The sequence below is a fragment of the Phodopus roborovskii genome, unplaced genomic scaffold (assembly GCF_943737965.1).
Source record: "Phodopus roborovskii unplaced genomic scaffold, PHOROB, whole genome shotgun sequence".
In the NCBI taxonomy this organism is placed as follows: Eukaryota; Metazoa; Chordata; class Mammalia; order Rodentia; family Cricetidae; genus Phodopus; species Phodopus roborovskii.
The window spans coordinates 3671833-3686913 of NW_026125545.1; the positions used below are offsets into that span (position 1 = coordinate 3671833).

General features: G+C 33.5%; 1 protein-coding gene across 1 annotated transcript in view; it reads right to left on the reverse strand.

Annotated features, from left to right (window-relative positions):
• Window positions 1-396: 396 nt before the first annotated feature.
• The window catches only part of Exoc5 (exocyst complex component 5), a 51561-nt gene continuing 36876 nt past the window's right edge, over window positions 397-15081 (reverse strand). The window contains exons 13-18 of the mRNA XM_051177106.1: window positions 8833-8941; window positions 4970-5090; window positions 3350-3436; window positions 1950-2058; window positions 1553-1768; window positions 397-972 (exon numbers count right to left, since the gene is read on the reverse strand). Coding sequence (XP_051033063.1) covers window positions 784-972; window positions 1553-1768; window positions 1950-2058; window positions 3350-3436; window positions 4970-5090; window positions 8833-8941 — 831 coding nt within the window. The 3' untranslated portion in view covers window positions 397-783. The remainder of the gene's footprint in view (window positions 973-1552; window positions 1769-1949; window positions 2059-3349; window positions 3437-4969; window positions 5091-8832; window positions 8942-15081) is intronic.

Consider the following 15081-nt stretch of genomic DNA (forward strand, 5'->3'; position numbering starts at 1 on the left):
GAGTATTAAAATAACAAACATGGTCCTTTAAAGTATTCCACCTTAAGTTAAATATAAAACAAGGTAGTTTCATTAATTTCTTGCTAATTAATTGGCTTAAAATCTATTTATCAAATAAGAAATAGGAAATTTTAAGTTTTACCCAGAAAGCAGATATATTCTGATCTGTTCCTAATGTCTACTTAAAACAGGTCATCATTTTAGTTTAATTCATAACATTTTCCCTGGACTAGCACTGCTGTACCTCAGGAAAAGTCCCCCATCCACCTAGAGAAATGATGCTCAACTGTGGTCCTTTTGAGTTGTAACAAGTTCTTTAGGAAAATCTAGTAACTTGGTTTACAATCACCAGTGCTGAAAGTTAACTTTAAAACTGATAAATAAGAAATATAGCTCTACTGTACTTCACCTATTTTAATGCAAAACAGGTTGGTAAGATTTCCAGATAACATTAAAGATCAAGAACTAGAACACTGGTGAAATTTCATTCATCTTCTGACACCAATGTTTTTCAGGGTTATAACAGTCATGTGTAGGTTTATAGAATTTGAAATTTATAAATTAAAGTATGGAATTTAATGTAAACAGGGAAAAGTTACAAAGCAAAATATAGACAGTGGTGTCCAGATTTCAAATAAAATTCCTGGGTAAGTATGGCTGCTGTTTGCTTCCAGTCATTTTTTTTTTTTTTTCCCAACATAAAATATTGGCTGTGTCATAGGAATCTCCTGTGCTTTCTATCATCCGAGGCCTTCTGAAATACATTTCCTTTGTAACTTCAACTCAGCTGAAGTGTCGAGCTAGGCGAGCAGATCTATAGTCAGCACGAAGTTGTACGAAGGAATGAAGTATGTTCTTGTCCAGACTGGCAAGCTGTTCCCCTGAACAGACTTGCTTTAAATTATCTGGAGCAACAACCAGGAGATTGCAAAGTGCATGCAGAGTGTCAAAAAGATGTAATACCATTGGAATCTGGATTGAGAAAGGGAAAAAAGAAAACAAAAACAAAAACAAACAACAAATTACTTCTGCAAATTCTCCTCACATATTGCTAATCAGAACTTGGTAGTATGGGAGACATTGCATATGTTAGAATTTTTAAATCTTCTGAAGAGCTAAAACTCAGGGATTTCCATAGTTAAACTCTTAATAATCTTTGGAAAGATTCCTATTTTTCAATTTTCTCAATAACTTATAATTTGGTACACTAGAACTAATTACCATTAGTATGACACCTTTAAAAATAACAAACATGAGGGAAAATGATTTCAGAGAAACACACATGAAGAAAGAATATTTGCCTAATGTGTGACATAAACATCATCTTTTCATGGATGTTAAAAGGCACCTGGATAGAATGTGCTGAAATATGATCTGATCAAAAATAAAATCCCTAGGGAAAAAATGCTAATATTGAAATGTAACTGGAACAACATGCCCTCCTTATGATGCCAATGAAACCACATACTTCTTAACAAGTCAGTATAGGTTTTTAATGGTATGGCCTGTTTTCCTGGTCTTACTTGTAAGTTCTATATTTGTTTATACATACCTTGAAGTCTTTGGCACATTTTCTATATTCAGCTACATCGCAAATTGCTAACATGCCACCCATACAACTATAGGAATATTGCTGAAGATGCTCATAAATAAGCCGATGAAAACGTACTCCAAGTTCCATCAAAACTGTGTCTACATTCTTCCCATCCATGGAATTTTTAATCTTCTCAACTTGTTTTCTTACATAAGCGCAGACTTTTACACATGCCTGTAAAAGTTTTTCTACACTTATTAAACAGATATGAATATCAGCTTAGTAAAGAAAAATACAGTTTTTCAATTTCTAAGTGTAAGAGAAAAAATTTAAAGTACTATTAGGCACACTAATGAGTGCTCAAGCATTGACAAAGCACATAATATATTAATAAACCGAATATAGTTCCACTCACATTAGTATACTGAACCAAAACATTGTTTTCATCTTCTGGCTTAAAATCTGTTTTCTTTTGTTCTGCTGCCAAGATATGCTTCATCTGTCCAATCATACAATTTAATGTCCTAAGGATTGAGAACACAATATATATTCAACTTACTCAATTTTACTTTTGTATTATACTAAATTAAGTTAAATTCTTTAATTTCCTATCATTACAAAACTACTTGGTATTAGCAAACTAGATTTTAGGAAGAGTCATTCTATGACTTGACCAAATCAAAGAGCTCCTGGTTTGATCATCTTTCTCCCTTGAAAGGATCTTTACTTACTTCATAACTAAGGATCTAAGTCAAAGCCACAGACAGAGAATATTTAGGAAGTGGAAGATAAAAGGCTTAAAATGAATGGCTGTGGTAGCAGGCACACTGCGTCCCATAGTCAAAGAACAATCAGAAAGATGGACAAGTGGTACTAAACCCCAGCTGAAAAATAAAGGCACCGATTAGAAGGCACCCATAATATCTAACTTATGTGATATTCTCCAACAGCAAGCTTATGGCAATTAAAAAAAAAAAAAGACTACACTAATTCAGAAATTACTAGTTGCAAGACAGAGTGGTCAAAATAAGCTTTATGTTAAATTCAAGAGACAAACCACATAATTAAGCACAACAATAATGAGGTCAAGTTACAAAATGACAGTAGCACAACAAGATGGTGAGATTAAAGAGTACAGATCATAGTCTTTGTGCTGTGCCTGATACATATAGCAAATACTTGATAACCAGGGGCTATACTAATTTCCAATCAATATAAGAAGAACATCTTCTGAAAACAGAAACCTGAAAAGTAACAGTATTTACAGCCTTCAGTAAAGATTATAAAAAGTTTTAAAATTCACTCAATGGAAGTTACATGTACAAAACCAATAAAATTATTAAAATATTTTATAGAGATGCCAGAGCACATTAAATAGAAATATAACAATAAATATAACTGCATACCTTTGTTGCTTCAGCAGCACTAAGGATTGAACCAAGGGTTCCCCACACTCTAAAATGCTCTACCCCTGATCTACATTCTAGCCCAGCATCACATTTTAAACAAATTTGTAGCTTGTACATGTATGGTGCAAAGGAGTGGGGTTTAGAGGGGTTTTGTATCTGTTTTGATTTGAAAATATATCTAAACATACTAACTTTCAAAAGAAAAACATACAAAAAAACACCTTGGGGATTAATAAAAATAGCATTCTCCTAAAAACTAAGAACAATATTTAAAGTGTCAACTTTACAGCCAGAAGAGTAAAATTAAGCTTTCTTTTCTAAAAACTAAGTTCATGTTGCAATGCAAATGCACTTCTACAATTATTAAAAATGCAAGATAAAAAAGAGAGAAAAACAGTTAACTTGCCTATCGATGCCAGTATCCAATTTCATCTCCATCTGCTCAATTATCTCTTTTTTCTTCTGAAGGCATTCAGATAACTTAGGAGAAGAGCTATTGTTTATTAAAGAGGAAAACAAACTCCCATTAATAGTCTACTTTCTAGGTTTCTAATCTGTACAACATGAATATATATTTGTAAGCAGATTCTAATACCCATTATTTTTATTTACTCACATACACAATAATTACAAAATAAATCATTACATACATGTACATTAGCATACCCAATTCATTCCTACTAGAAAATTAACCCATTAAAAGCAAAGAAAAGATAGACTTGTTATTCTGATCACTGAGGAAATAGCACTTTGAAATTTTGAAACAGGTTTCTTCCGTATCTAACTATTTGGTATAATAGTAAGAAAAGTAACAGGTAGTCCTACTAATAAAAATGTGGACAGTAGTAAGTAAATCCTGTTACATTTAGCATTTAAAAAAAAATAAAAAGATACAAAACCCAATAATCATGGCAGGCTTCTGAATCTATTAAAATATTAAGGAGTACACAACACTAAAACCCCTATGAATTCTCTGTTATGATATGCAGCTTTTTACAAAGTAAATCACTAAGAAAACTTCCTAAGCTGGGCTTGGTGGCTCATGCCTGTAATACCTGCCTGAGCTACACAGCCAAACAGTAAATTTCCTTTCAAAGTATGATTCAGGAATAACAAGTGATCTGTGAGCTTGTTTCTGGTCTAGACATGTAATTGAACTGTTTAAAACTATCAAACTCTCTCATTTATCTGAACATTTCCTGTACATAATGCTAATGACACAACTTTATGTAACATATATACACATATATATTACTCCATTTCATTTCAAATGCTTTAGAAGGCCATATAAATAAATATGGAGATGCTTTACCAAAATTTGTTTATTCATGTTTCGTGTATGTCTTTAATAACAAGTGTATCGTGTCTATTGGTGTGCATATATGTGTGAGTCTATGTGTGTGTGTGTGTTACTTGGGAGTGAGCCCAAGGCTGTGCAGATACTAAAGCAAACTCTACCATTAAGCTACATTCTTAACTTTTTATTTTTTAAAGAAGGACTTTTAAATTTTATTTTTGAGATTACAATGTAATTATACAATTTCTCTATTCCCTTTATTCCTTGAAAGCCTGCCTTTATACCCCTCCTATCCTCAGCTCTTAGAAAAAAGAAAAACAAAAAAACAAAAACAAACAAAAAAGCACCTTTGAGACTGGGTCTTAGTTGTCCAAGCTGACTTTGAAATCATGTTGACCAGACTGCCTCAAACTTGAGATCCTCCTGAGTAGATAAGATTACTGGTGTATACCATCATGCCTGGTACCTGTTCTGTCTTCTGAAGGATGTGAATTTGCTGAGCTGCACTAGGCTGGAAGGCCTTTTTCATTTTAGATTTCCAATTTTGGCTTATAATACGTAAAACTTTTCAAATATATCAACATTAACAGCACAGTGGGAAGAAAAAACAAGACTTTGATTTCAAATTTCCTGTCCTGTTCGATGTTTCATGAACATGTATTATTTAAAAAAATAATAAAAATATAATACTCATTGAAATACCAATGAAAATATGACAATGTAACTAACCTTATTAGTGGCATAAGGTGATCATTAAACTGTTTGTCAAAAAGATGAAAAATAGTATTGGCCTGTTGTACAACATCCAAAAAATAGAGATTTGCATTCCTAGAATCTGATGATGGAATTCCTAAAATTGGAAGGCACATTTAAGTGAGAACCAACCTTGAAAAAAACTACACAAAAGAAAAGAATGATTTTATATATACTACACAAATAAAAGTAACTCTCATTTAATAAATCAGCAATACAAAATCAGCTTTACAAAGTTTATTCAAATCTATTTTTATACCCCAAAGTTAATCACTCTCATGGTTTATTTAGATAAAATGGAAAAATGAATCAACAAAGCACCTGTGTATTTAGGCATTTGTACTGGCCTGCCTTTGGAGTCCTGACAGGATACAACCTCAGCTGCTGCCACTAAGAGGACCTGTTCCCTTTTAAAAGGGTCCTGTTTTTCTTTATCTCTGTGCCAACCCTCTCCACCCCAACCCCACTCCAGCCTCTCTTTCCTCTCTCCTGCTGCTCCTGACCCCAGAGGCCAGTGTCCCCCTGCTTGAACTCTGTTGCATGCTCTTTCTCTCTCCAGCCCCTTTTTAAAAATCACAATAGCCTGGGCCCTATCTTATCCTTCTCTCCCCAAACCTCAGATCATGTCACATGAACACTTCCAACACACTTTCTTATAACCAGGACTCCTCCTTCCCTTCCTCTGACAGTTAAAGTTGTTTTCCCTGTGGTCTTCTAGTTCAGGGTTACCCTCTACTCTACACAAACTCCTGTCAATTACACACTGCACTCATTACGCTCTCTGTATTTCCTCAACATCCACTATTCTGTGTGGTAATCAACCACATCCTGACACCAACAGATGGAACTGGAACCCTCTGGATCTGTTTCCACCTTTCCTAAAGAGTCACCCACTCAAGGTTCCTTGCTCTTTTCAGCTCTACAGGCCTGTGTTTCTATCCAAAATTAAGACTAGACTAAGAGAAACACCCACAGCTAATGATAACATACAAGCTTACTAACTAGAATTCTTTATATGATGATTCTTCAACTTTACAACTGGAAAACAAAGGTATTGTTTTGTACAAAAGAAACAATCGGTTGGTAGAAAAATTAAAGGTGCCAACACAAACATAATAAAAAACCAAAACACCGTAGAAAATACTAATCACAATAAAATATGAAAATAAAGATAGTACTAGTGAATGTATTTAACCAATAATATAAAAAATTAAGAATATTTAATAACATACATAAAAACTGGTATACACATAGAGGCTAGAAGCAACAAAAATTGTAGGGAACAAGCCTCGTAGAAAAAAAGGTAAATTAACTTAAAATAAATATCAAAAATTTTAAATAAATTTTAATTTAATATATGATATATAATATAATATATAATATATAATATATAAATATATAATTTAATATATAATATATAATATACTTTTGGGATTTTACCTAAAGAAAACAATTCTAGTAAAGGGTAAACTCTATAATGCCACTCCATCATTCTCTCTTGTCACCTGTCAGAATTTTATGTAATCATTAAGAAAAATGATGGTGAATACTAACTATATGAGAAATATTCCCAGTCCAAATGAAATTTTCCTAAACATTTCCAAGTTCAGGATAGTGCTATTAAAATGAATAGGAAGGTTTCCATACTAGATAAACAATAAATCCTTCATACCAGATTTAAATTCATAATATGTTGTTATCTTTTAAATGAACAAGTGTGTGTGTGTGTGTGTGTGTGTGTGTGTGTGTGTGTGTGTGTGTGTGTGTGTGTGTGTTGTATTAATCAGAGGACAACATTCAGGAATCTGTTATCTCCTTCCTGGAATCCAGGTACCGAACTCAGCTTGTCAGGCTTGATAGCAAGCAATTTTATTGCTGAGCCATTTTGAAGATTTAAATCACTCCAATACAAATCACCACACTAAGTCATTTAATACTGGCATGGGTTAAATACTTGATGTCAATTAACTTAAAATACACTATAGACATTGTTGCTTTTGAAGGTAATAAACTGGAGTTATGCCAAAATGATTGATTTATGGCTAAATTTGGTTCATTATTAAAGGTTCCTAGGATGGTGTTTTACACAACCAACAAGAAACCTTCTGAGCTGTATATACTTTCTCCATGCCAGAGTATAATGCTAGGGGTAGAGATACTAAACAAATTCAGATTACAATCCTTAAGAATTTATAAGCTGTTGTTTCTAAGAATAGTTTTACTCCAAATACTGAGTTTACTCACCACTTTAATGAGCTCTCTGATTCATGTGTCTTCTCAGAGGCCTTCTCTGACTACACTTTTATAAAAAGCTTTTGGGGGACTGGCGAGATGGCTGTGGGGAAAGGTACTTGCTATCAAGCCTGACCACATGAGTTCAATCCCTGAAACAAATATGGTGGAAAGAGAGAACCAACTTTTGGAAGTTGTTCTCTAACTTCTACATGTGTGAACACACATAAAATAAATAATGAATAATGTAAAAGAAAAAGAATTCCTGTCTCCCCATTACTATTCTCTACCCCTCACTCAGTTTTGATCTTCCTTCCTGTATTAATCATTTGTCTATCATTTTTACAAGAGTATGATACCCATGATTAGGCATGTAAAAAGTATGTGCTAAACGAATGCTGACAGGAGACAGACATTAACAAATAAAAATGTCACTGTGATTTTTTTATTATAAAAAGTAAATTCAATAAGAATAATGGCTAAGTATGCTGCAACAGGAGCATTCCTTCATCTCAGGTAATGAGCACAAGTGTCTCTGAAAAGGAGACATCTTAGTTGAGGTCAAGTTTTAAAGACAAATGTAAAGAACATAAAGAGGAACACCTGGAGCTACGCCACAGATCATGGTGTTCTAAGCAGTTCGTTTTTATTCCCCCAAGAGGAAAAATCACTAAGGAGTCTTCAACAAGAAAATAATAATTAAGCTGGCTATTACATAACTTGGGAAGGCAAAAATGGACACAGGGGCCAGTTAGGAGATGACAGTGTTTAAGATGGAGTTGTATCAGTAAACGAAGCAAAGCAGATACACAAGTTCTGTTTAAATGCATACTGATAGGGTTTGCTAATGAACTGGCTATCAGCAAGGAAAACAGGAAGGTTAAGGCAGTTTCTAGGTTTGGATAAATAACTACTTCCCTAAAATTCCTGAGAATAGTGTTGGAAGAAGAAAGTTTCTTTGTTTGTTGTTACTTTTGGTTATTTAGAAATCATTATATAGTCTAGGCTGGCCTCAAATTCACAGTGACCTCTGTCTTGTCCTCCTGCAAGCTGGGATTGCAGGTGTGAACCACCATGCCTAGCTAAAAAGTTTCATTTTTAAAACATTAAATCTAAGATATCCACTTATCAGGTCACAGGGTCAGGTTACCAACTAGGTTAAGGAGACTGGAAGTCAGGGAAGATGTCATTATACTATGGATACAAAGAATGAGGCCAAAAAATTTAATATAAATTTATTCCTTTCCAGATTTATTTTTCAATATTTTCTCTCTAAATTTCGTAACTTAATTCCTAAGCAGAATTATTCTTATCTCAATGCTCCTTGACATTTTATAGCATAGTGCATTGTTATACATTCTGCCAATATATTGTGCCAAGTTTTATAGTCTATGACCTTATTCTACTGGATATAAACAATATGAGAGAATTATGCCTATGTTTAGTTTCATCACCTCACAAATCCTAGTTTTACATAAGCTCAAAATACATTGTATTAAACTGAAGTCATCACACAGAAGTCATACACAAAACAGCATTGTGAGTATTGGTCAATCAAACAGGACCAAAGGAGTTTATTAACAGAAAGGCAATATAAGTACACTTACCAGCAAGCCCCGTTTCTAAAGCATAATCAATATGCTCAATACATAAAAATTCCACAAGAATGGTAAAAATTCTAAAGGCATTCCTTGGTAAATCAGAAGGATCAGAAAGCTTAAAAACAAACAAACAAACAAACAAAAAAACATTACTCTTCAAGTCTACATTTTATAAAAGCCATCTTAATAAATCTTTTTTGTATAGAGCACTATTTCAGGTTAAAAAAAAAAAAATCAGTGTTTCCCTCCCACTGTCCACACAATTATAAGACTCTGTACTGGTCTGTAACTCTCTTGACCTAAAATAGTGTTTTTTCAAATCTAGATTATAATTCATGAGTGAAATCAAATCATACTTTCAAGAAATACACACAGGTATGTGTGTGTATACTATGCTTCCATGTGAGATGCATTTTTAACTATGGCAATCAGTCAGAGAGATCTTAGAGCCACTAATAAAGAGGGCTGTTCTAGTATAACTCAAAACAAAACAAAGAATTCTTATGTAGTCAGGATATGAAAACAATTAATACATACTGTAAAATATAACAAGATCAAATTTTAATTCATCATGTCCTGGTAGAGCAAGTCTTTAGAATGTTAGTAAGATTCACTAAGTCTCTTTTTTTTTTTTTCCATTTATAAGATGACCTAACATTGACGATATTTCACTTTAGTCTTAAGGTTGGAATAAAATAGGCAAATCACAAAGAGTTTGTTGCACAGAACTTGACATATACTAAGGTCACAACTTTCATTTGATGTTGCTGCTGCTAGACAATTTAAAGACTTATTGGTAGTTATGTTGAGATAAAGGAATTCTCAACTTCTTTTAACTGCTTTCTATATTATATTAACTATAAATTGCTTTCTGCCTCTGTCAAAGTTATTTACAGTATCCATATGATTTTCAGGGTAATACTACAAGGTGAGAATTCTTTTTGCAAAAGATTTGAGCCTAGAACTGTTAGGGATTCTGGATTCTCTGGATTTTAAATATTTGCAAACATATAATAACATATCTTGGGAGACTCAAATGTAATCATAAAATTCATTTATGTTTTATAAATCCTTACACAATCAGCGTAATGACAACTTAATACAGTAATTTTTACTAAAACCTAACCTTAAGGCCACGGGTAGAACTTTCCAATGAGCTACCATATTAGTGAGCAAGAATTTTATATTCTGGAGCATGAAAGATTCTGTATTTTCAAATCAAGGACATGTAATCCTAATGTAATAATGTAAGCCTGATGTATAACTGAGTTTATAAAGAATTCCATATACCACTTTAAAACTCCAGTGATTATACATCCCTATTTGGTACTAGACTTCTTAACCACTATTCCAACCTGTAACTCTTCCCAATCTTTCTACCCTGTTTCTTTTTCTTTTTCTTTCTTTCTTTTTTTTTTTGTTCCTGAGGCTCAACAGATGTCCTTACTTACATCACAAATCATAAAAACCAAACGTAAGTTCTCACCTTTCTCCTACTTATAACCCCAAATCCATGCATAATACAGAGATACACAGAAAACTGATTTAAAAAAATACAGCAACATCAAAGACTAAGACCTGACATTTATTGGCTCAGCCAACAATGTAAAAAATACACATTCTCTCACATATATAGATAACCATCAATATGGACTGTATCTTACATCTCAATAAATTTAAAAAGGACGAACATCATGATGAAAAGTTTGCCAACTAACAACTGTGTAAAAATCTAAAACCATTAACAGAAAGGTATCCAGCTATGTCTCCAAATATTTAGCAACCAAATAACAAAACTCAGTCACTCTAGGGCCAGGAAAAAAACAAACAAAGAGAAATTAAAGAGCATTTCACAATGAATTAAAATATATTTTAAAAAAGCAATCATATAACTAAATGCACACACACACTGGAAAAAGTTAACAAACTCAGATTTTACCTGGAAAAAAAATTAAACTAAGACAACAAACAACTAGAAAAGGAGCAAGTAACACCTAAGTAAGCTGAAGAAAGGAAACAATAAAAAACAGAAACCAGGGCAGTGGTGGCGTACACCTTTAATCACAGCATTTGAGAGGCAGAGTCAGGCAAATCTCTGAGTTTGATTCCAGCCTGGTATACAGAGAGAATTCCAGGACACGCATGGTTACATTTAAAAAGCCTGCCTTGAAAACACTAAGCCAAACAAACAAAAAAGAACAAAAATCAGCGAAATCTAAGAAAAAAAGGGGAGAAAAATTAATAAAACCAAAAAGTGGTTATTGGGGAAAATAAGTAAAAATATTATACCTTTCAAGATTTGTTTAGAAAACAAATTACTGATGTTGGGAATAAAATAGGTATTTGTTGTAACAGTTTCTACAAAAAATGTTAAGGCAGTAAGAAAGGTGACATAAATAACATAAAAAATTTGACTAACTTGAATAACATGACTACTTATTGAAATATTTATTCCAATAAACACAATTTTGGTGAAATATGTAAGTCTTTAAAAGAGACAAACCAGGCCAATGTACCCTTAATCCCAGCAATTGGGAGGGAAAAGAAGGTGGATGAATCTCAGTGAGTTGAGGTCAGCCTGGTCTACATAGTGAAAGCCTGTCTCAAAACAAACAAACGAAACTGCCAAAACTCACTTAAAATTAGATTCCCTACATATTTCTGTATACAATTAAGTAGGCTGAATTTTTAGTGAAAAATCCTTACAAAGAAAACCGCAGCCCTGAGTAGCTCCCTTGTGAGTTATAGCAAATGTTAAGACAAAAACACCATCATCTAACCCCACAGATGACTGAAATGGGAGGCAGAGGTACTTTGCATATCATCCTGTGGGTACAGCATCACCTTCATTATTAAATCAAGACAAAGACATCAAAGGCCAATATCCTTCACAAACACTAAAGAAAAAAATCTTAACACAATTTAACAGACATGGGCCAGAAAGATGGTTTAGAAAGTAGTTTGCTGCCATGTCTGATAACGTGAATTCAATTCCAGGGACCTACTTTGTAGACAGAGAACCAATTTCCTTAAGTTTTCCTCTGACCTCCAAAATGTGTGCCCTGACACAATAAAATAAAGGCAGTTTAAAAAGTTTTTGTTTTGTTTTTTATATTTTGCAACCCTATTACCCAACAAACTATAACTAAGAAAATGACAAGTGATGACCAGCTGGGGATGCAAGGCTAACATCTGAAATATCAGTCAACATGACTCTCCCAAAAGAATAAAAAGAAAAAAATGTAACAAAATTTAACACTAAATCTTTTATTTCATTTGTTTGTTTATCTGTGGGATACAGTCTCCTGTAGCCATGGCTGCCTTCAATCAAACTCATCATGTGGCCAAGGATGACCCTGAACTCAAGATCTTCCTCCTCCACTTCCCAAGTACTAGGATCTAATAACACCTAAATTTAATAGAACACATTAATAGCATAGCATATTTCTCCTCGCTGGAGAAATGGATCAGTGGTTAAGAATGTTGGCTGGAAGACCAAACAACCCAGGTTCAATTCCCACTATCCAGATGGCAACTTACAATTGTCTGTAACTCTAGTTCCAGAGGATCTGATATCCTCACAACATGAAGGCAAAACACCAATCAATGCTCACAAAATAAAAATAAATAAAATGGAAAAAAAAAAAGATTTTCCTTAAGTCAGTATTTATGAAAATCCTACAGTCAACATCCATATTTAGTAGTCAAAGACTAAATGCTGTACTCCAGTAGTCAGGTGTAATAACAAGGACTTGTTATCTGCACGTCTTTCCATTCCACACTGTCCTGTAAGTCCAGCCAGAGCAACAAGGCACAAGAGCAAAATAAAAGGCATCTATATGGAAAGGAGACAGTAAAGCTGTCTTAGTGGTAAAATAACATGACAGTTTATGTAGGGTGTCTAAGAAATTCTATTAAAAAAGATTATTAGAAGAGTAAACTTAACAGGTAAAGACCCAATTATACACTTTTACATACCAACTTAAACTTGAAATTAAATAAAAGCTTAAAAGTTACTTTTTCATTTTTTGGTTTTTTGAAACAGGGTTTCACTTTGTAGCCCAAGCTAGCCTAGAACTCAACAATGTAGCCTGATTGGTCTTGAACTCATAGACTTCTGCCTCAGTCTCCCTTGTGCTGCGATTATAGGCATGCCAAATTGAAAATATTTTTATATCATAATAATTAAAAATACAGTAATTCTTCCCAAATAGAATCATAGATTCACTGTCATTCCAATTAAAACCAGATCTTTCCCTGATAGAAACAGATAAGCTATTAGACATAAATGAAATATAAAATGGTCCATATAGAAATGTCAGAGAACATACTACCTGACTCAAGGCCTATTACATCACTGCAGCTAAAACAGCATGATACTGGCATGAAAGACAAATGGTACAGAACAGAGATTAGAAACAAACCATAAATAAGCAATTGACTGATTTTTAACCAAGGTTGGAAGTAACTTGTTAGAGAAAGAAGTCTTCAATAAATGATGGCAAAATAAATAGAAACCTAATTGTAAAAAGAATATAAACTTCAAAAAATACATGAATATATGAGATTCTTAAATTAATTCAGAGCTGATGATAGGCTTAATTAGCAAAACTGCAGATGGCTCAAACACTAGAAAATCTAAAAGGCAATTCCTGTAACTCTTAGCTCAACAAAGATGCATCTGCAATTTAAAAAATGCCATCCACAACAGATATGTTCAAATGCTTTTATGAAAATTATGAACTTCTATACTTAGAAATATTAAATTGCAAAATCAAGTATCTGATGAACAAACTATAGACAGATTATAGAACTTAAAAAGTGTTCAAAAGACAAGTTGACTTTAAAATTTTCACTAAAGATATGATTGAAACACTTTATCAAAGAAGACATCCAGAAAACAAACCCATGAAAGGACGCTCAGTGTGAAAGCGTCAAGTCATTAGGAAAATGAAATATTAAAAGCCTAAGCTAGCACTTCACACTCTACTAGCTTAGTTGTTTCTTAAGAAGAAATACCCTATGACTCACATCACTGCCAAGTACTTCTGAGATTAATTCATGCTGGTTCGTGTAATTCTAGCTGATTCATTTAAATTGGTATAGCTTTCTAGTGTGTGAACATTGCCATTATTTTTAATTTCTCTTTTTCATTGTGTTTACTTCTAGTTTATTGCTGCAATAACATTATACTACCACATGCAAATAAGAATTTTTAAAGATTTGACAAATTGTTCTTCAAAGTGACTATAGTAACCCCTAGGATGCATTACTGGGTATTGAACCTAAAGATTCACATGCTAGTAACACTGAGCTACAGTCCCAGCCCTCACTGTAATAATTTTCCAAGTCATTGGTAGTATATGAAAGTGTCTTTTACCTCATTTTGTTGCCAACACATGATAATATCATAGCTCTTAATTTATGCCATCTCATAAAAATTAAATCTTATTCCTATTTTATATCCCTATTAATATGTAATTTATATTTTACTTTATATATTATATTCTTCGACTATTTCTATTAATTTGTTAGAATCCAAAATGCATAAATAATATGCATGTAAATACAATACTAAGTTTTCCTCAGTCCTTAATTAAAGTATTTAAGAGCTATGGTTCTCTAAAAATAAAAGTACAAGAATCACCTCACTGGGTCTTCATGATTAAATGAGCTAATATGTAACACGTGGAAGTATTTAGGTTAGATACCAGAACATGTTATAAAATACAGTACCAGGAAAAGAAACCTGAGACAATACAGACTTGTGCTCAGACCACACCACTACCAGCGCAGTTTGTGCCTTGAGTAAACCTCTACGACAATACCAGATCCTTCAGTCACAAGTCTCAGGTACAGGTCAGCTTAGATCAATTGTGGCAACCAATGGATTGTTTTTACCATGCAACTCTAGACCCAAATAACACAATTTTACTTCATCTGCTAAAGGAAGGACAAGAAACTAACCACACAAGTTTTTTTCAGAATCGAATGCCAGGCCTACCATTGTAAAAGTTAACATGAGATAGCCTGGTGCCCCCAGGTGGAACCTTGAAACCCATCCTAGCACCAGGTGGAAACTACAGTCTGAGTGGGCCCACCATATGTACCTCCAGACCTGCAGAGTCTCAGGCCACAAACAGACCATGGAACTGGGCAGACAACAACAGTCTGGGCCTTTGTCCTATCTCTGTGCTAACACTCATTTTGATGGACTATGAGCTCTGAGTAAGTCCAAGTATTATGGCATCTGTG